At 50.7% G+C, this 19,132-nt stretch overlaps 1 protein-coding gene across 13 annotated transcripts in view; it reads left to right on the forward strand.

Annotated features, from left to right (window-relative positions):
• Nucleotides 1-19,132, forward strand: part of TSC1 (TSC complex subunit 1) — a 54,182-nt gene that overhangs the window by 18,768 nt on the left and 16,282 nt on the right. For 4 of the 13 annotated variants that reach the window (XM_066255862.1, XM_066255875.1, XM_066255870.1 and 1 more), the window contains exons 3-12: nt 5,011-5,196; nt 7,398-7,501; nt 9,265-9,417; nt 11,348-11,492; nt 12,621-12,775; nt 13,085-13,158; nt 15,782-15,957; nt 16,614-16,729; nt 17,083-17,194; nt 17,467-17,585. In XM_066255862.1, the coding sequence (XP_066111959.1) occupies nt 5,091-5,196; nt 7,398-7,501; nt 9,265-9,417; nt 11,348-11,492; nt 12,621-12,775; nt 13,085-13,158; nt 15,782-15,957; nt 16,614-16,729; nt 17,083-17,194; nt 17,467-17,585 (1,260 nt within the window). In that variant the 5' untranslated portion in view covers nt 5,011-5,090. Of the gene's footprint in view, nt 1-1,453; nt 1,646-1,855; nt 1,972-3,536; nt 3,731-5,010; nt 5,197-7,397; nt 7,502-9,264; nt 9,418-11,347; nt 11,493-12,620; nt 12,776-13,084; nt 13,159-15,781; nt 15,958-16,613; nt 16,730-17,082; nt 17,195-17,466; nt 17,586-19,132 lie in introns of all 13 variants that reach the window. The other 9 variants (XM_066255863.1, XM_066255869.1, XM_066255868.1 and 6 more) reach the window with 7 other exon arrangements.

Below are 19,132 nucleotides of genomic sequence, written 5' to 3' on the forward strand. Positions count from 1 at the left end.
ATGAGTGGCAGGGGGCAGGAAGGCAAGCAGGAAGGTGGGGCGGGGGGTGCTGTTCCCTCGTCTTCAGGGACCGTGATGTGAAGTCAGTGGGTTTGCTGACGGGTTAGACGTGAGGGTCAGAGTGGTGGGAGTGGCAAGGATATCACCTCTGTGTTTGCTCTGGGCTGACGGTCGTGCTGTTTTACTGAGACCCAGAAGACGGGCAGAGGGACAGGTTTTGGGTGGGTGGAGGCTGTTGAAGTCATGGCTCCTTAGTATTAAGAGCATCATCTGTAGCAGTGTGCTGTGGCGTGTGGTCACTAAAGGTGATGTTAAAGAGGATACAGAGCGTATTAACTCAGAGTTTGGCTTCTCTTGTCTCCTCTATCCTCCCTCCCTCCCTCCTTCCTTCCTTCCTTCCTTCCTTCCTTCCTTCCTTCCTTCCTTCCTTCCTTCCTTCCTTCCTTCTTTCTCTTTCTTTCTTCTTTCTCTCTCCCTCCTCCCTCCTCCCTCCTTTCCTCCCTCCATTCCTCCCTCCCTTCTTCCCTTTTCTTTCTTTAGAGACAGACAGGAAGTGAGAGATGAGAAGCATCAACTTAAAGTTGTGTCACTTTAGTTCATTGGTTGCTTTTTCATACATGCCTTGATAGGGGGCTCCAGTTGAGTAGTGACCCCTCGCTCAAGCTAGTGACCTTGGACTCAAGCCAGCAACCTTGGGCTTCAAGCCAGCAAGCATGGGGTTGTGTTTATGATCCCACGCTCAAGCTGGCAAGCCTGCGCTCTAGATGGTGACTGTTGGTTTCAAACCTGGGTCCTCAGCATCCCAGGTTGATGCTCTATCCACTGTGCCACTGCCTGGTCAGGCTCATCTATTTTCTATACTTTGTTGTTTCCAAAATGGAAGAGAGACTGAGGGCTCTATGTGGATGTTTCCTGTGTCTGTGGTGTTGACCTCTAAGTGTCTGTCTCCAGCAGCTCTTCCTGGGCTGTGGAGCGTGTTCAACGTGTGCATCTCCCCCCCACTAGTGTGGTTCGAGCTCCGCTGTGCGCCCATGAACCACGCCATTTCCTACATGTGCACCTGTATCTCCCCATTGCGCTTGCTGAGTCTCTTCCCCTGCAGCACCCAGCACTTAGGCCTTCAAGAAGTATTTGAATGAGTTTAAAAAGGAGAGATGTTCTAATCATGAGACTCATTCCAAAGCTTTGATTTAACTCTCATGAAAGCCTTTTAGAATCCTTGAACCTGGGTCACTTAAATGAAGAATGTCACACAAAGCCCAATATTTATATATTCCTTCTGGGGAAAATTAGAAAATATGGGTAAAAGTAGAATTTTATAACCAAAGAGAAACGTTTGTGTTGCCAAAAATGTCCTAATGTGTTTTAGTTAAAACCATATATTTGCCTTCTGTAAAGCATTTGGTAAGAGTAGGCTTTAGAAACCAGCTTTTTATGCCTAAATTATACTTAGGAACTGAAAAACAAGCTGGATAGTCCAAGCTGGTCAGCCCTGACCATTGCCAAGTTGACTGGATGGTCGCCATCTTTGTTTAGAATTGAGTTCATGTCAGTGTGCTCTGGGCTGCCTGCATTTGGAGGACCAGCTCTGACAGGACTGTCCTCTGGAGACACAAAAGACAGCATCTCATGAGACCAAGACTAGGTAAGTAGACGTTTTATGGGAACACCTGATGGACAAAATACTTCTAAATCTGAGACTCACTTGTGATTTACCTGAAGTAGAAATGAACATGGGGCTAGGGTGGTTGATGCGCTTTGAAAGAGTCATCTTGAAAGTGGTGTCCCAAAGATTTTTACCGGTGTTCCTTCTGCTGGTGTACAGTACCGCTCAGGGCGTGCGTGTTTGTGCCAGGTCTTGTGGTGACGTGGTGACGTGCACGCTCTCACATAGTCCTCGAGGAGGAAGCAGCTCTGACAGGGTGCCATTGTCTTCACCTCCAAGGGCGATTCCATCCTGCTCACGGTCAGGTGAAATTTGTTTCTCTTCTCAGTTTTGAACTTTTTTATAACAAACCTTACCAGTTGTGGCCCTGGCCAAGTAGCTCAGTTGATGAGAGCATCATCCTCATACACCAGGGTTCCTGGTTCGATCCCTGGTCAGGGCACATAAAACAATCAACCAGTGAGTGCATAAATAAGTGGAACAACAAATTGATGTTTCTCTCTCTCTCCCCTTTTCATTTCCCCTCCCTCCCACCCTCTCTTCCTCTCTCTCTAAAATCAATAAATTAAAAAAATTAAACTTATAATATCTTTTAAAAAAACCTTACCAGTTATTGTAAGATTTCTAAGCCCTTTGAAATTTACTTCCTTGGTGACTTACCTGTAAACTTTGTTTATAGGTGTGACCCAGCAGTTACTTACTTCATGATTTGCTATAAAAAATGCATTTAGAGCCCTGGCCAGTTAGCTCAATAGATAGAGCGTCAGCCCAGCGTATGGCTGTCCCGGGTTCAATTCCTGGTCAGGCACACAAGAGAAGTGCCCATCTGCTTCTCTCCCCCTCCTCTCCCCGCCTTGCCCTCTCCCCACCTCTCCCTCTTCCCCTTCCACAGTCAGTGCCTCGATTGGTTCGAGCGTCAGCCCCGGGTGCTGAGGAGAGCTCAGTTGATTCGAGCATTGGCCCCAGACGGGGCTTGCCAGATTGATTCCAGTTGGGGTGCATGTGGAAGTCTGTTTCTCTATCTCCCCTTCTCTCACTTAAAATAATGCATTTAGACTTTTTAATTGATTTCCCTAGCTAATGAACTTCTGATTCACCAAAGCCACTCAGTGAGTGCTACCAGGCTATAACTAAACAGGAACATATATGCTAGTAGTTAATACTTGCCAGTGTCGGGGTCATTGTTGCTTTAAATTTGGTCTTCTTACAGGAAGAGCTTACTGTAACTCTTTAGCATGGTGTTTCTCAAACAGGGCTTATTTATCAGCCAGATAAGAATTATCTGGGCTGCTTATTAAACTGTGGATTCCGTAATCCCAAATTCAGTTCTGGAATGGGCCCAGGAAATTTTATTTCTAACAGGCATCCCAAGTGATTTTGATAGACACTAACTCTTGAGAACTAGTTTAGCTTACTCAAAGAAACACACATAGGAAGAAATATATTTTTTTAAAATGTGACTGCAAATGACATATATGTTCATTGGCCTGGGAACTGGACCAGTGTTCTACTTTACCATGTGACCTTGGCCAAGTTATGTATTCTTTTTTGAGTATCCATATCCTCATTTGTAAAATAAAGATAACGTCTGCTTACCTCACAGAGTTGCTGTGAGAGTCAAAACCCGCTTTTTGGAGTTTGGGGCTTTGGAGTCAGGCAGATCTGGGCTCAGATTTCAGTTCTTCCCTGGTTTTGCCTCTTGCTAGCTTTGTGATCCCAAGCGAATAGCCTGACCTGTTTCTATCCTTATAAAAACGGGGACCAGTGAACCAGTCTGCAGTACTAGGAAAGGAGTCTATGCGATGGTGTTTGGGAAGATGTGCAGTGCTGCTCTGACATAGTAGCGGTTTTTACTTGTTTTTGAAAATAGAGCTCTAGAGGCCAGGGTGGCGAGAAGTGCGTGCCTGCATGTGACCAGCCTGCGAGCGAGCTGCTGTCCTGTGTGTGAAGATGACGCAGTGCTCTGCGACCACAGGGGACTGAGTGTGTGGAGGTTGCCACTCGCCTGTAGCCAGCAGCATGTGGAGTAAACGCGCCCAATAGAGGAATGACCCCGTTCAGTAGGTTTGACCTTAGGGTCTTGTGACTTGACCAGTTATACTGACTTTTCTTTTTTTGTGTGTGTGACAGAGACAGAGAGAGGGACAGACAGGAAGGGACAGATGAGAAACATCAATTCTTTGTTGCGGTTCAATCAATTGTTCATTGATTGATTTCTCATATGTGCCTTGACCAGGGGGCTACAGCAGAACGAGTGACCCCTTGCTCAAGTCAGCAACCTTGGGCTTCAACAGTGACCTTAGGCTTCAAGCCAGTGACCTTGGGCTCAAGCCAGAGACCATGGGGTCATGTCTATGATCCCATGCTCAAGCCAGTGTCTCCATGCTCAAGCTGGTGAGCCCGTGCTCAAGCCAGATAGGCCCATGCTCAAGCTGGCAGTTCGGGGTTTTGAAACTGGGTCCTTCGCATCCCAGTCCAATGCTCTATCCACTGCGCCACCACCTGGTCAGGCTGTACTGACTTTTCAACATTGACACAGTTATCAAGAAGAAAACACTATGCTTTTATTTCTTTTTCTGCAAATAGTTCATGTACTTTTTAGGTAGATGATTTAAAAAATAAATATGGTCTTAGCCATAAACGCAAGGTAGAATCAGAAGCAGGAATAAAAGATTTGGTTTGCCTGACCAGGCGGTGGTACAGTGGATAGAATGTTGGCCTGGGATGCAGAGGACCCAGGTTAAAAACACCAGGGTTGCTGGCTTGAGCATGGGCTCATTAGGCTAGATAGAGTGCGGGCTCACCAGCTTGAGTGCAGGGTTGCTGGCTTGAGCGTGGCATCAGAGACATGACCCCTTGGTCTCTGGGTTGAGCCCAAGGTCGCTGGCTTGAGCAAGGGGTCACTCGCTCTGCTGTAGCCCCCAGTCAAGGCACATATGAGAAAGCAATCAATGAACAACTAAGGTGCTGCTGTGAAGAATTGATGCTTCTCATCTCTCTGCCTTCCTGTCTGTCCCTCTCCCTCTCTCTCTCTCTCTCTCTTCCTCTCTCTCTCTCTTTCTGCTGTAAACAAAAAAGATCAATAGATTTGGTTCTTTGATTAAGTTGCTGTGGCAATCTGTTCTGACTGCTGTCAGTGTTGTGGTTTCTCTCTGCTTGTTACGTTCTGTAGAATCCTTCATAAGTTTGTCACGGGTGGAATTATTCATGCACCCAGCTGCTTTTATCGACAAAGTTCTGGACACACTTTTGTGGCATTCAACATGGCGCTGCTTTGTCTTGCATGTAGTGTTTTGTGGGGAAATGAGGCCATTTTGTCACACTGTCGTCTTCCTTTTCCTCAGTCTGGTAGTGGCACCAATGAAGAGCCATCAGAGTCTTGAATGAACGCCCTGGACCCGGCACAGCACGTCCGTGTGAGAAGATGGCCCAACAGGCGAATATTGGGGAGCTGCTCTCCATGCTGGACTCCCCCGTGCTGAGCGTGTGCGATGACGTCACAGCGGCCATTAAAGAGAACCTCAGTTCTGGTGAGCAAGGTCGTGTTCCTTTTAGCTCGTCTGCGATCGGAGTGATTGGTCTGGAGGTGACTAGAATCGGCCAGGAGTCACGGCTTTTGTCTTCTCAGGAGTCTTTACAGCCACCGACAGAGCGCGCACGGTGGCGGAGGCGCCCCTGAGTGTTTCAGCCTTAACTGTAGAAGAGTCTGATGGGCACAGTGCAGACAGAGACGTGGGGGCGCCCCTGAGTGTTTCAGCCTTAGCTGTAGAAGGTTCTGATGGGCACAGTGCAGACAGAGACGTGGGGGCGCCCCTGAGTGTTTCAGCCTTAGCTGTAAAAGGTTCTGATGGGCACAGTGCAGACAGAGACGTGGGGGCGCCCCTGAGTGTTTCAGCCTTAGCTGTAGAAGGTTCTGATGGGCACAGTGCAGACAGAGACGTGGGGGCGCCCCTGAGTGTTTCAGCCTTAGCTGTAGAAGAGTCTGATGGGCACAGTGCAGACAGAGACGTGGGGGCGCCCCTGAATGTTTCAGCCTTAGCTGTAGAAGAGTCTGATGGGCACAGTGCAGACAGAGACGTGGGGGCGCCCCTGAGTGTTTCAGCCTTAGCTGTAGAAGAGTCTGATGGGCACAGTGCAGACAGAGACGTGGGGGCGCCCCTGAGTGTTTCAGCCTTAGCTGTAGAAGGTTCTGATGGGCACAGTGCAGACAGAGACGTGGGGGCGCCCCTGTGTGTTTCAGCCTTAGCTGTAGAAGAGTCTGATGGGCACAGTGCAGACAGAGACGTGGGGGTGCCCCTGAGTGTTTCAGCCTTAGCTGTAGAAGGTTCTGATGGGCACAGTGCAGACAGAGACGTGGGGGCGCCCCTGAGTGTTTCAGCCTTAGCTGTAGAAGAGTCTGATGGGCACAGTGCAGACAGAGACGTGGGAAACCCCTGGGCACCCCATGGACCCGGTGCCAAGACTCGGCTGTTTTTACCTCATCTTAACCTCCCTGACACCCGAGCGTCTTAGAACAAATCCCAGCTCTATCCTTCCACCTGTAAGTCGTATAAGTGATTTTTAGCATGAGGAATGCTTAACCTTTCTTTGATCTGAGGAATACAATTTAAATAGTATCTGTTTTTGCTTACCAGGTTGGTAAAAGTCAAATATTGATCAAAGAAATAGATATTGGTAGCAGGAGAATAAATTGGTGTTTGGCCTTTTTGCAGTACGTAGCGTCCATTTAGAAACATGTACCATTTGCCTACCTCCAAGAACCTGTATTTGGTCATAGCCTTGAATGAAATACAGCGAAACATTAGGGAAAGCCAGGTGTCCTTCCGTGGATGGATGGTTCAGTGAGTCACATAGAGCCGTGCAGTAGAGAGCAGAGTGGGAAAGGGAAGGAAGTGGGTCGTGGGTGCCAGTATGGGAAGGGGTCTGCCCGCTGTAGTAAGTGGACAAAACATGGACATGCACGGGCTGTGGGTGTGGACTTGGGGACTCTGTGTGGAAGACACGGGGAGACAGGGGGACCTTCTACACATAGGAAACATTTGAAAGGACATGTACCAAAGTCAAGGGTGTTTCTCTGCAGAGTGGTGTGGGAAGCAGGTGGTGAGGAAACTTCCATTTTTATGTCCTTTCATATAATCTGAATTCTTAACAGACAGGGATTCCTTTTTTTTTTTTTTTCCCAAGAGACAGAAAGAGAGTCAGAGGGATAGATAGGGACAGACAGGAACGGAGAGAGATGAGAAGCATCAATCATTAGTTTTTCATTGCGACACCTTAGTTCAGTGATTGGTTTCTCATATTGTGCCTTACCGTGGGCCTTCAGTCGACCAAGTAACTTCTTGCTCGAGCCAGCGAACTTGGGTCCAACTGGTGAGCTTTTTGCTCAAGCCAAATGAGCCTGCGCTTAAGCTGGCGGCCTTGGGGTCTCGAACCTGGTTCCTCCGCATCTCAGTCCAATGCGCCACCACCTGGTCAGGCGGATTCTTTTTTTTTGTAATTAAAGATATAACAAAAATAGAAGATAGCATTTTATATGCTTTTATGGAGATTTAGGCAATAAACCCGGTATTATCATATTGTCAAATCTGAATTAGTGTAAGGAAATAGAATGCTTTGTGTGACCTCGGGTAGCACATAAACATTTTTTGGATTTTGTGACAGGCAGCTATTTGAGGGGAATCCAGAACGTTGAAAGAAATAGCTCTGAGAAACGGCCTTTTTCTCTCCCTAGACCGTGGTCCAATGCTTGTGAACACCTTGGTGGATTATTACCTGGAAACCAATTCTCAGCCAGTATTGCACATCCTGACTACCTTGCAAGAGCCACATGATAAGGTAACGGCCATGGTGTAGGGTCAAGCATGAGAGATTCTCACAGGTGGTGTGCCGGCCAGCCCGCGCACCCACGCCCACTGTACCGGCTTCCCCCGCGCACCCGCGCCCACTGTGCCGGCTTCCCCTGCGCACATTGCTCCTGCCGGCCCTGCGCACCCGCACCCACTGTGCCGGCTTCCCCTGCGCACATTGCTCCTGCCGGCCCTGCGCACCCGCACCCACTGTGCCGGCTTCCCCCGTGCACCCGCGCCCACTGTGCCGGCTTCCCCTGCGCACATTGCTCCTGCCGGCCCTGCGCACCCGCACCCACTGTGCCGGCTTCCCCCGTGCACCCGCGCCCACTGTGCCGGCTTCCCCTGCGCACATTGCTCCTGCCGGCCCTGCGCACCCGCACCCACTGTGCCGGCTTCCCCTGAGTACCCACTGCACCAGCCGGCCTTGCGCGCCCACCGCGCTGGCTCCAGAGCTCACTATTCCAGCTTCTGCTGGCTACAGATGACCTCGTTCCCAGATTACAACCACATGTAAAAATCGTTTGCAGATCTCCATTTCTGGAAAAGTTGACAGACTGAAATAAATTTTAGAAGCTTTTTAAGATCTTGCCGTGATTGTATAGCCAGTTTGATCCATAAAGTGCCCCTCTTTAAACCATGTTTTTTTGTTTTTTTTTTTTCCTGAAGCTGGAAACGGGGAGAGACAGTCAGACAGACTCCCGCATGCGCCCAACTGGGATCCACCCGGCACACCCACCAGGGGCGATGCTCTGCCCCTCCGGGTTGTCGCTCTGCCGCGACCAGAGCCACTCTAGTGCCTAGGGCAGAGGCCAAGGAGCCATCCCCAGCGCCCGGGCCATCTCTGCTCCAATGGAGCCTTGGCTGCGGGAGGGGAAGAGAGAGACAGAGAGGAAGGAGGGGGGGGTGGAGAAGCAGATGGGTGCTTCTCCTATGTGCCTTGGCCGGGAATCGAACCCGGGTCCCCCGCACGCCAGGCCGACGCTCTACCGCTGAGCCAACCGGCCAGGGCCTTAAACCATGTTTTGAATAGGATTTTGACTTTTAATTGATGTGAGGCAACCCTAAGTGCAGGTCGCTAATGGGCTGGTGGGTGAACCCTGTCTCCTAGCACTGGGAGGTCCCTGCGTTTGTGTGTTTGCTGTCTGTAGCTGACGGCACTGTAACGACAGACTGGGGACGTTCTGAGTCAGCACACTGGTGACTTCACCAGAATCTGAAGGCCTTGCCATTGTCTGCCTTTTACAGTATGTTTTGTGGTTTTCACTCTGGGCTAAATTTTAACTTTTTCTACCAACCAATTTATATTTGGGGCCAAACCATGGAGGCTACAGTAGCAATAAGTGGCTGCTCCCAGCAGGGCCCCCTCAGCTGGGACCTGTAGTTATGGCAAGAAGGGACTGATTTGTACCTGAGAAGAGGGTCCACCGTGGAGTGTCCTCCCTGCCTCTGCCAGGAAAACCTGTGTTTGGAGACCCTTGGTCAGCGAGTGCAGACTGGCTGTCCTCTCTAAGGCCAGATGCTGCAGTGTTTTCTTTGCCAATGTGGTTAAAAAGTCTTGAATTTGATCTCTTTATCTGTGTAACCCTTGCTCTGTAGACATCCAGGGAAGCCTTGGGGGCCTGGGGTCCATCACTGCCTCCTGTGTTTGTGTGAGCCTCATGCATTCTCCCAGGGATCTCCCTGCGTTTCCTTGCCCCCACCCCCTCCTCGCCCTCCTGAGATGCACTTCCCTGCTCTCCAACCTTTTAGCACCTCCTGGACAAGATGAATGAATGCGTGGGCAAAGTGGCCTCCCGGCTCGCCACCCTCTCGCTGCTGGGACACGTCGTCAGGCTGCAGCCGTCCTGGAAGCATAAGCTCTCTCAAGCACCTCTTCTGCCTTCTTTGCTAAAATGTCTCAAGGTACGAGGTTCGTGAGGGTTCAAATGAAACGGCTTTGTATCATTTCTGAAATGGCAAGTAACTCAAAGCAAGCACATAGATTTTAACTAGAGAGTTTGAGAATGTGCAGGCATTGAGTGTTTCTCTCTGAGCACAGAGTTGGGGCTGAGCTCCTTTCTCAGTGCGTAACTGACTGTTTGAATAGCTTTGTCCCAGCAGGTGTGGTGACCTTGCCATCCGGGTAGCTCAGCGTTATTTATCCCACCCGTCCTCGACGTCACCCTTGTCAAACCTTCCTTTAGTTAAAAGTGCACTAGTTTGTCTTTGGGAAACCCCCATGTCTAAATTCCATAATGGAATTGGGATAATAGAATAAGGGCTCAAAAGCCCTTTTGACCGTTTATAAGGAGCACATCTGGTCACGGCTCTGATCAGGGTGCCCGCCAAGGTGCCCTCTACTCTTTTGCACTAACCTTAGTTTTTCTACATGGGGGGTCAAACCCTAAATAGAACCTTATGGTTTGAGTTTTGACAGTGGCTTGTGGAACTTCTCAGGCCTCTTTGCTTAACCTGTTTCAGTTCCTGGACTGTGTCCTACCTGTAAAGTAAGAAAATGTGGCTGACACGAAGTGCCTGTGCCTCACAGAGACACGGAAGCCCCAGCAGTATCTGTCGCGGGCTGGCCGTGCCTTTGGGCTCACCTGGTACAGCACCGTGCAAGTCGTTTCTGTCTCTGCCGGAAAGGGAGCTCACTGCTTTATGATCCCTGAGGTGGGCCCCCAGGAGTCACATTGATACAGTATCATAAAGACATGCTTGTAACACTGGGGAAAAAACAGGAACAATGTTAACAACTTAATTTTTTAAGCAGCTGCATTGATGAGGATATGACCCAATTTTGAGGCACAGCATTTAGTTCAGATTGTAAAACTGCTTGATCTTTTCCAAAAGGGTGAGCCTTGAAGATTACTCCTGGGGTGCTACCCAGGCCTGCAGTGAGAACACGAATTAGTGCTGGTCCTTTCTGCTGGACCTCATTCTATATTCTCCTACCAGTATTTTCTGTTCTCTTCACTGTCTTCCATAACAGCACCTATGGTGCTTGATGGAAAAACTAAATCTCTTTAAAACTCTATTTTCTTTTTTAGTAAGAATAATGAACGTCTTAGCATCCATGCGAGCCTTTGATCACTCTATATTATTTCTTAAATCTGAAGAGCAGTTACTTGGCAAACAGTCATGACTTAATCATGGGCCAGGAGAGCTGCTGCAGCTAGCCTAGGTGATTCATTATCCATTGGGTATTAAGTGTCTTCAATTAGCCTGAAGTTAATATGACTCGATATTTGAATTATAGACATGGTCAGAGGTCACTGTATTGTCTTTTATTTGCTGATTTCTACATACCGTGAAGGTGAGCCATTAGGTAGACTTGTTAGTGCCACATTCCCTTCTTCTTACAATATGTCCGTCATAATCCTTTAAAAAAAAAGTGTGTAACTTGTTGATATGTTGTGTTTTTTTTAAATTGATTTTATAAAAGTAAATCGTTTAGGATTTGGTTGAATGAACAAACACGGCAGCATTTCTTCGTTCTGTTAAAAGCAGCTTCTCCAGCTTCCTCCGAGCACTGTAACCAGGACGTCCTGGGGCTTTAGGACTTGGGAGTCACGAGACAAGTTCAGGCTCCTTTTCTGGATGCCTGGGTCCAGGTGCAGCCAAGTGGTCCTTTCAGACCCCACAGTTGAGCTGGACTTGAGTAGTTTTCCTGTGGCGTCCGTTTCTGTGTGGTCCCTCTACAGCCCTTAGGGACTTCGGGACAGGGTGATGAGTCAGAGTGACCCTCTCCTTTGAGCACCCTTGGCATTTAGGACCTTGCCGTGCGCCGCACTGCTGATGCCAACACTGCTCCTGACTGGCGTTTCCTCTTGCTCGGCCCTTCCTTCTGTAGGTGGACACCGACGTCATCGTCCTCGCGACAGGGGTCCTAGTGTTGATAACCATGCTGCCAATGATTCCACAGTCAGGGAAGCAGCACCTTCATGATTTCTTTGATATTTTTGGCCGTCTTTCGTCGTGGTGCCTGAAGAAACCAGGTAAGGTCCCCGTGTGAACCTGTCGTGGCCCACCAGGTGGATGCTGTCATTATGGGTTGACAGGTTGCGAGCTGGAAGGGAAGGACGTGGACACTTGGATAGCTGACTTGGCTGTGGTCACTAGCCAGATGAGGACGGAGCTTGGGTGCGCCCCCTGTAGGCAGCAACTGGAGGCTGGACTGTTGATCTTGCCTAGTCCGCTGGCCTATTGAGACAGAACACACTGTGGGCTCTGAGACCTGTTCATGTGTGTGCAGGAAGAGGGGGAAGTAGTGCGTCCTGGTGGCGTGCCGTATCCAGTGCACCGGACTGTTGTCCATCTCGGCAGCTAGCACAGTTCTGTCGGAATGTCTCAGGAGTATAAGTGTGAGAGTCGGAACCCTGGCAATCCCAGCATGAGCTGTTCCTGCCGAAGAAATGAAATGTAGGGGCCCTGCGAGACGGAGGAGTGTGGCTCCGTACATGGCCCGCGGGACGCCCCCTCTCCGCCAGCTCTTCCTGCAGGCCAGGCCAGGGCTGGTCCGTTCATTCTGTTGGAGAAGCCTGTGTACATGGCGGACTTGGGGTTTCCCCGGGTCCAGGCAGGGCTGGGTTAACTGAGTGCTCTTCCAGTTGTAGCTCTTTTTGAAGCTCATTTCAGGGTAGTGGTTTCGTCAGTCTTTAGTTGCAGAGCTAAGACTACATGTGTACTGTTCTCAGGAGGTTCTCACACGTTTCTTCACAAACACTGGAATCTTGTTATGCACCGAGCGTAGTGCGAGGCGCTGGGAGGGCGGGCTGAGGGACGTGGCACTGTATTGGGGGGGCACGTGCTGAGCGAGGCGAGGCCAGCTGGAGATGCTGGGGACAGCCAGTGCTGTGATAAGGGCAGTTCAGTGTGGCAAGAAGTATCCAGGCTCTGCGTAGGGAGTGACCGAAGAGGACCATCTGGCAGAGCCTGTAGGCCTCTCTCAGCAGCCTGGGGGGTGCCCACAGGCCATAGGGAGCCGCGGGTGCGTGGTCAGTGGGGCGTCTGCTGTGCTCGCGTTTGTGTTTTCGAGAACTGTCCTCTAAACTTGTGTGTGGGCTGCTCCGGGTCCCCGTCTGTCTGTCCGCGAGCGGCCGAGTGTACCCCCTGGCTCCTTTCAGGGCACGTGACGGAGATCTACGCCGTGCACTTGCATAGCAGCGTCTACGCCCTCTTTCACCGCCTCTACGGGATGTACCCCTGCAACTTCGTCTCCTTCCTGCGCTCCCACTACAGCATGAAGGAGAACGTGGAGACCTTCGAGGAGGTGGTCAAGGTGTGTGGGGCTGCGCGGCGGCGGTGCTTGCGGCTTTGTGTCACGTGGTAGACGGAACTCGTAAAAGAAATCCCATCTGCCCCCACCCCCCTGCCCCAAGCCCCCCACCCCGCCCTGGACAGCCACTGGTCTGCTTCCTGCCTGTGTAGACCTGCCTGTCACAAGCATTTCACATCAGCAAAACCCTGACGTGCGGTCTCTGTGATGGGATTCTCTCTCTACGTGGTGTCTGGGGGCATCCCTGCTGGGGCATGTGTCAGTGTTCTGTTGTGTGGTGATGCCTTTTATTTGTCACCTGAACCCTTCTAGCCAATGATGGAGCATGTGCGGATTCACCCGGAACTGGTGACTGGATCCAAGGACCACGAACTGGACCCTCGGAGGTACGGAACGCACAGCAGCCCATGGTGGAGCCTCTTGCCAGCGTGAGGGCGGGACCTCGGAGGCTTCCCTCTTGGGGAGTTCCTGGGGAGTCTGGGACGTGTACAGTGACAACTGCGTACTCCGAAACCCGCCCCGACAGATAGCTGGTCGCTCCCTTAGCGGAGTGGGGGCAGGTGCTGGCCCTGCAGGACCAGCACAGCGGTACCGGTGATTGTGCGTGCGAGGCAGGCGGCAGAGGGTGTGGCTGGAGACCAGTGGACTGTGGGATGTCGGGACGCTGAGTGGGCGCCCTGGATCCCTTTCTTCTGCTCCGCCAGGCACGCCCATCCTCTGTGGAGCCTTCGGAAGTCCCAGCTCACTCCCTGCAGAAACAACCCGCCAGGCTCCCGTTGGAGGATCCCGGGTTGAGTTGGGAAGGAGCTCCGGGGAATGCAGCTTCTCCTGCTGCTTCTCCCTGTGTTCCCGGAAGGCAGTGCCAGCCTCAGTCAGCTCACACACCTGACTGTGAGCTCTGCGTAGAGAAGCATAGAAAATGGGCGTGCAAAGCTTAGTAATGACACACGCAGACCTGTGTGGCCACTGCCCCACTTCAAAAACGGAACAGGACCCTCCCTGGTGGCAGCCATATTTCCCTATTTCCTGTCTCCCCTCAGAGACAGCCGCTGTTCTCTGTATTGGTCATTCTCTTTCTTTCTTCATAGTGTTGCTGTATGTATTGTTTTGTTTGGAAAACGAGTTGGGAAGCAAAGCCCGGCTCGGGAAAAGGTAATCTTGTCACTGTCAGATGAAGGGTCCTAGGAGACGAGAGGAATAATGGTGTCTGAGTCTCGGTCCAGCTGCCCCTCTGTGAGAGTGTGTGGGCGCCCCTTCTGGGGGAGTCAGGGCCAGGCCGTGAGTCCTGGGCAAGGTCAGGCGTACTCCAGTCAGAGCTTCCGGCCAGGCTGCGTGCTTCTGGAATAATGGCAGAGGAGCTGACCATTCTGTTCGCTGCCTTCAGGGGCCGGTCAGAGCAGAAGCCTGTGGTGTAGTGAGTGTGCTCAGCTGGTCCAGGCAGGGGAGGAGAGCGGGGACCTCATCCGTGCAAGGCCAAGACAAGCTAAGGGCAGACAAGTCATCCAGGCCGGGGCCACTGAGACCTAGCTCTGTCCCCCAGCTCAGAGCAGCACAGTGGTGGCACCCCAGCAGTGGCCGCCACCTGGCTGTCCCCTGGCGTGTCTGTGCTAATGTGAACCGGTTGTCCTCCGTGCCGCGCACTCTCCTGGGGCTTCCATGTTCTCCGCTCTGCTTGCTGTCCCGTTTTCTGTGTCTCGTATCTTCCTTTTTGGCTCACTCTTGTTTCACGGAATACGTCCCCTAGTAGCTTTTGGAGAGAGGATGCAGATTCTCGGCTGGGTGTGGACTTCTAGGTCGGGAGTCATTCCCATTCAGCAGTGTGAGGGCATCATTCCATTGCCACCTTACTTCCAGTGCTGCTGTTGAAATTAAGGTGTTCTGATTTCTGCTCATTTGTGTTTACGGGAGCCTGCATGGTCTTTGCTGTTTCCATAATGTTCTGACATTTCCTGGTGCATGCAGTCCCTTGGTGTGAGTCTTCTCATCATTCAGTCTGAAAACTTGAAGTTCTAAGATGCTTTCTTTAATTATGTTGGACTTGATTTCCCTTTCTCCATCGTTTCTTTTTTCCAGAACTCCTGATATTCCAATTGGGACCCCAGCATGGTTCTCTGATATTTTCTTCTGTTCCCTGAAGATGTCCTTATCTTTAGTTTTTATTGCATCTATTGTAGCTACATTTCTACCACGTTTTTTACTTCTCTGAATGCTTTTTTTTTTTTTTGAGAGAGAGAGAGAGAGAAAGACACTGATTTGTCATTCTGCTTATTTATGCATTCATTGGTTGATTTTTGTGTGTGCTCTGACCAGAGATTGAACTCGCAACCTTGGCATGTCAGGACAACGCTTCAATCAGCTTAGCTACTGGGCCAGTGTGAACACTAGGCCTACTTTCTCTTTTTTTTTATTTTATCTTATTTTTAAATTTTTTTAGGTGAGAGGAGGCAAGACAGTGAGGCCGACTCCCTCATGTGCCCCAACTGGGATCTACCTGGCAACCCTATCTGGGGCCGATGCTTGAGTACTGAACTAGTTTTAGCACCTGAAGCTGTTGTGCTCTGACAGAGCAATCCTCAGTGCCCGGGGCTGTGCTCAAACTGATGGAGCCACTGGCTGCGGGAGGAGAAAAGGGAGAGAAGGGGAAGGGGAGGGAGAAGCAGATGGTCCCTTCTCTTGTGTGCCCTGACTGGGAACTGAACCTGGGACGTCCATACACTGGGCTGACGCTCTATCCACTGAGCCACTGGTCAGGGCGCAGCCTAGTCTTTTTGCTGATGCAACTTTTCTTTCAGATTTGTTTCTGGTAACTTGATGTAACCATTTCAGATAAGGAGGATATAGGTTTGTGACATGAATGGCTAATTTTTTACTACTACTTGAGCCGGTGTGGTTATGTTTTGTTCTTTGGTAATCATAGGTCAGTGGTTGGCTGGAGTTAGTACTCTCATATATTTGATTGATTTAAATGCATTATAATATGCATTTCTTGACTTGCTTCGCCTTTTACAGGTGGAAGAAATTAGAAACCCACGATGTTGTAATAGAGTGTGCCAAAATCTCTCTGGATCCCATGGAAGCCTCCTATGAAGACGGCTACTCTGTGTCTCACCGGAACTCGGCCCGTGTTCCTCACCGGCCGGCGGACGTCCCCACAAGCCCTTACACAGACACGCAGAATAGCTACGGTAAAGGGGGCTTCGCTGCTTCTCTGCGTCGCTACCTTGTCTCTGGAAAGCACTGCTGATTTTTGTTGACTTTATTTTTCTTTTCCTAGAATGAGACTTAGTTCAGCTCCTAGGAGCTGTTTCCCAAATACTTACAATTTGATTGCCTCCGTTTTCTCCTCATTACTCCCTCCTTCAAGTTTAATTTAGTCCTGTGTCCTTGACCTCCCGCCTGATCGCATGCCAGCAGACCTGATGGTCATCAGTTCCTGGAAAAGAAAATGGATGAAAAACTTGACTTCCAGGCTCCACCTCATAAGGGATTCTTCCTACTTTTCAGACATGTAGTGAGGCCCCCTGGGCTGCAGCTCTGCCAGGTTTGGATGAGTCTGGACAATGTCGATTGGATTATGTAAACGTCTAGGCTTATCTGTAGGCAGCACTCACTGAAGCTGTCATCCAGGTTGTCCGTTTCCAGGTTCTCCTGAAGCGTGACCAGACAGCTGACCTTACTGAATGTCAGTTCCAGGGTGCTTGGATGTCAGGAGTCCCCTCAGATATTTTATATATACAGAGAACAGAATGTGATTGAAGGTTGAGAGGATCATACGTTTTAAAAGAGTCGGAATAGTCAAAGCCGCACACTGACACTGCGTGCTCTTTCCCTGTCCTCTCAGAGTGCGTGACTTCCACCCCTCTCTCCGCCTCCCGGCTGACGTCGGCCAGCACGCCAGGGCAGCTGCCTCCAGCTCTGAGCTCCCCTTCGACCCGGCTGTCCACTGAGCCGCCCCAAGTACGGTGTCCAGTCGTGTGCCCGCTTTCCTCCGTGCGCCGTGGTCCCCTCCGCTCGCCTGCCTCCCTCTCTGCTCGCCGCTGATGCTGACCCTTTGTATCAGGATTTAGCACGTGGTCTGGGAAGCTCTCACACTGCTCATTTTAAACGAAGGTGTTTTGAAGGCTGTGTTCTATTAGCAGGACCCACTTGGGTTCCTCTTGAAGTGTAGACTTACAAAATGCCGCTTGTCTCTTGACAAAGCTTTAATAAGGTGCCCTTTTCCAGTTTGAAGTGCCCATTGGTCATGGTTGTAAACCTTGGGTGACGTGGTGTTTGCTTCTCATGGCTGACATGCCTCGTTAACTCCGCAGGCTACTCTCTGGAGCCCGTCTGTGGTCTGTGGAATGACCACTCCTCCGACTTCTCCTGGAAACGTCCCGTCTGATTTACCACACCCTTACAGTAAAATCTTTGGTACAACTGGTACGTATGTCTTGGGTTGGATTTGGTTGGTTGGTGTGGGCCTGTCTTTTCTGACTAGGAACTGTTTCTTAGATGTAACAGTGAGTTTGGGGGCCACTTGCCATGGTCACCCTGATGTTGATATTTCCAGGACGTGAAACATGACCCAAAAAAAGAGTGGCCTAAATTCTCAGAAAGTTAGCTCCAGCAGCTCCCTTCATGGTAATAGTTGGGCAGCTCTTCTAGTAATTTCTTTCACTGACTGTGTGTATTCTGTCCCCGTCTCTGAGCAGGTGGAAAAGGAACTCCCCTGGGAACCCCAGCGACCTCTCCTCCTCCAGCCCCGCCCTGCCACCCGGATGACTGCATGCAGGGCCCACTCCCGCAGCCCGCTGCCACGCCCCCCAGGAAGGTGCGCTGGTCCCGGCGGCTAGCCCCGCCCAGGCACAGGGACCGCTCACAGACTCGCTGTGAAGCTCGTTGTGCCAGATAGAATGTGACCTAAAATGTGATGGGTGTGAGTCAGAACAATTGAAAATAGACTGGCCAGCAGCTGTCCGGTGTGATGGGCTGATGCGGAGGTCCCAGAGCCCTTCCAGGGAGCCCTCTGGGTCGGGAGCCTGTGCACTGCAGCACTGAGCTGTCATTGGCTCCGCCTGTGCAGAGCGTGCGCTATAGAAACAGCAGCGAGCCAACAGCTGCCCCTTCATGCAAATCCCGGCAGGCTCCGGTGTCCCTGTAGGCGTCGCATGCTTCTTCCTCAACACGTTTCTTCAGTGTGAAAGGAAAAGAAAGCAAACTAGAAACACTAACTTAAGAGAGTTCTGTAGAAAGCAGTAAAAATGGTTAATTTTGTTACATCTTGGCCCTTGAGCTCATGTCCCTGTGGTAGAGTTTGTGAGGAAGAAGGAAGCAGACACAGACACCGCTGTGTCCCAAGTGTGGCGGTGACTGCAGGCCCCGGCCACCTGGCTGCTTTTGTCTGTGAAGCACCGGTTTTGTTTGATTTATTTATTTGTTTATTGTATTTTTCTGAAGTTGGAAACGGGGAGGCAGAGAGACAGACTCCTGCATGCGCCTGACCAGGATCCACCCGGCATGCCCACCAGGGGGTGATGCTCTGCGCATCTGGGGCGTCACTCTACTGCAACCAGAGCCATTCGAGCGCCTGAGGCAGAGGCCAGAGAGCCATCCTCAGCGCCTGGGCCAACTTTGCTCTAGTGGAGCCTCGGCTGTGGGAGGGGAAGAGAGAGACAGAGAGGAAGGAGAGGGGGAGGGGTGGAGAAGCAGATGGGTGCTTCTCCTGTGTGCCCTGGCCGGGAATGGAACCCGGGACTTCCACACACTGGGCGAATGCTCTACCACTGAGCCAACCGGCCAAGGCAGCACCAGTTTTATTTTAAAAAACAGCTGACTGAGAAACGAGGGTTATTCAGACCTGTGCATATGGGTGGCTGTTAGTGTCATACATGACGAACTGAGCCTGGCCCATCAAGATAAACAACTGACAGTATTTGTTGGCCAATAATACAATTCAACTTCAGATGAAATTAGAATATTAAAGCCATGGTATCTGGCAGCAGAAGCTTGATTGCTTCCCTCAACTTTTACGATGAGATTGAAACATCTTGGGACACTTGAGTAATAATTTGAGTTTTCAAATCGTGCAGCAAAATGTTTCAATATATTTGCCTAACTTGGTGAGCAGTCTTCAGAATGCTTGAAGTAGGATGCTATAGGCTCATGCATAGGTAAAGGGTGCGTTCAGGGCACACGGGGGGCTGGTGGACGATACACAGTGTAGCAAGTTCATTGCCATGGTTTCAGATTGCACCTTGTAACTCACCTGTAAGAATAACCCCGTCAAGTCTGGGTGTCCTGTCAAAGATGGTTTCCACAGTTACCTGAAAGGTCTCGTTATCTTACATTCACTTCTTACCACTACCTATCTGTGGGGCC

The sequence above is a fragment of the Saccopteryx bilineata genome, chromosome 2, assembly GCF_036850765.1.
Source record: "Saccopteryx bilineata isolate mSacBil1 chromosome 2, mSacBil1_pri_phased_curated, whole genome shotgun sequence".
Lineage (NCBI taxonomy): Eukaryota > Metazoa > Chordata > Mammalia > Chiroptera > Emballonuridae > Saccopteryx > Saccopteryx bilineata.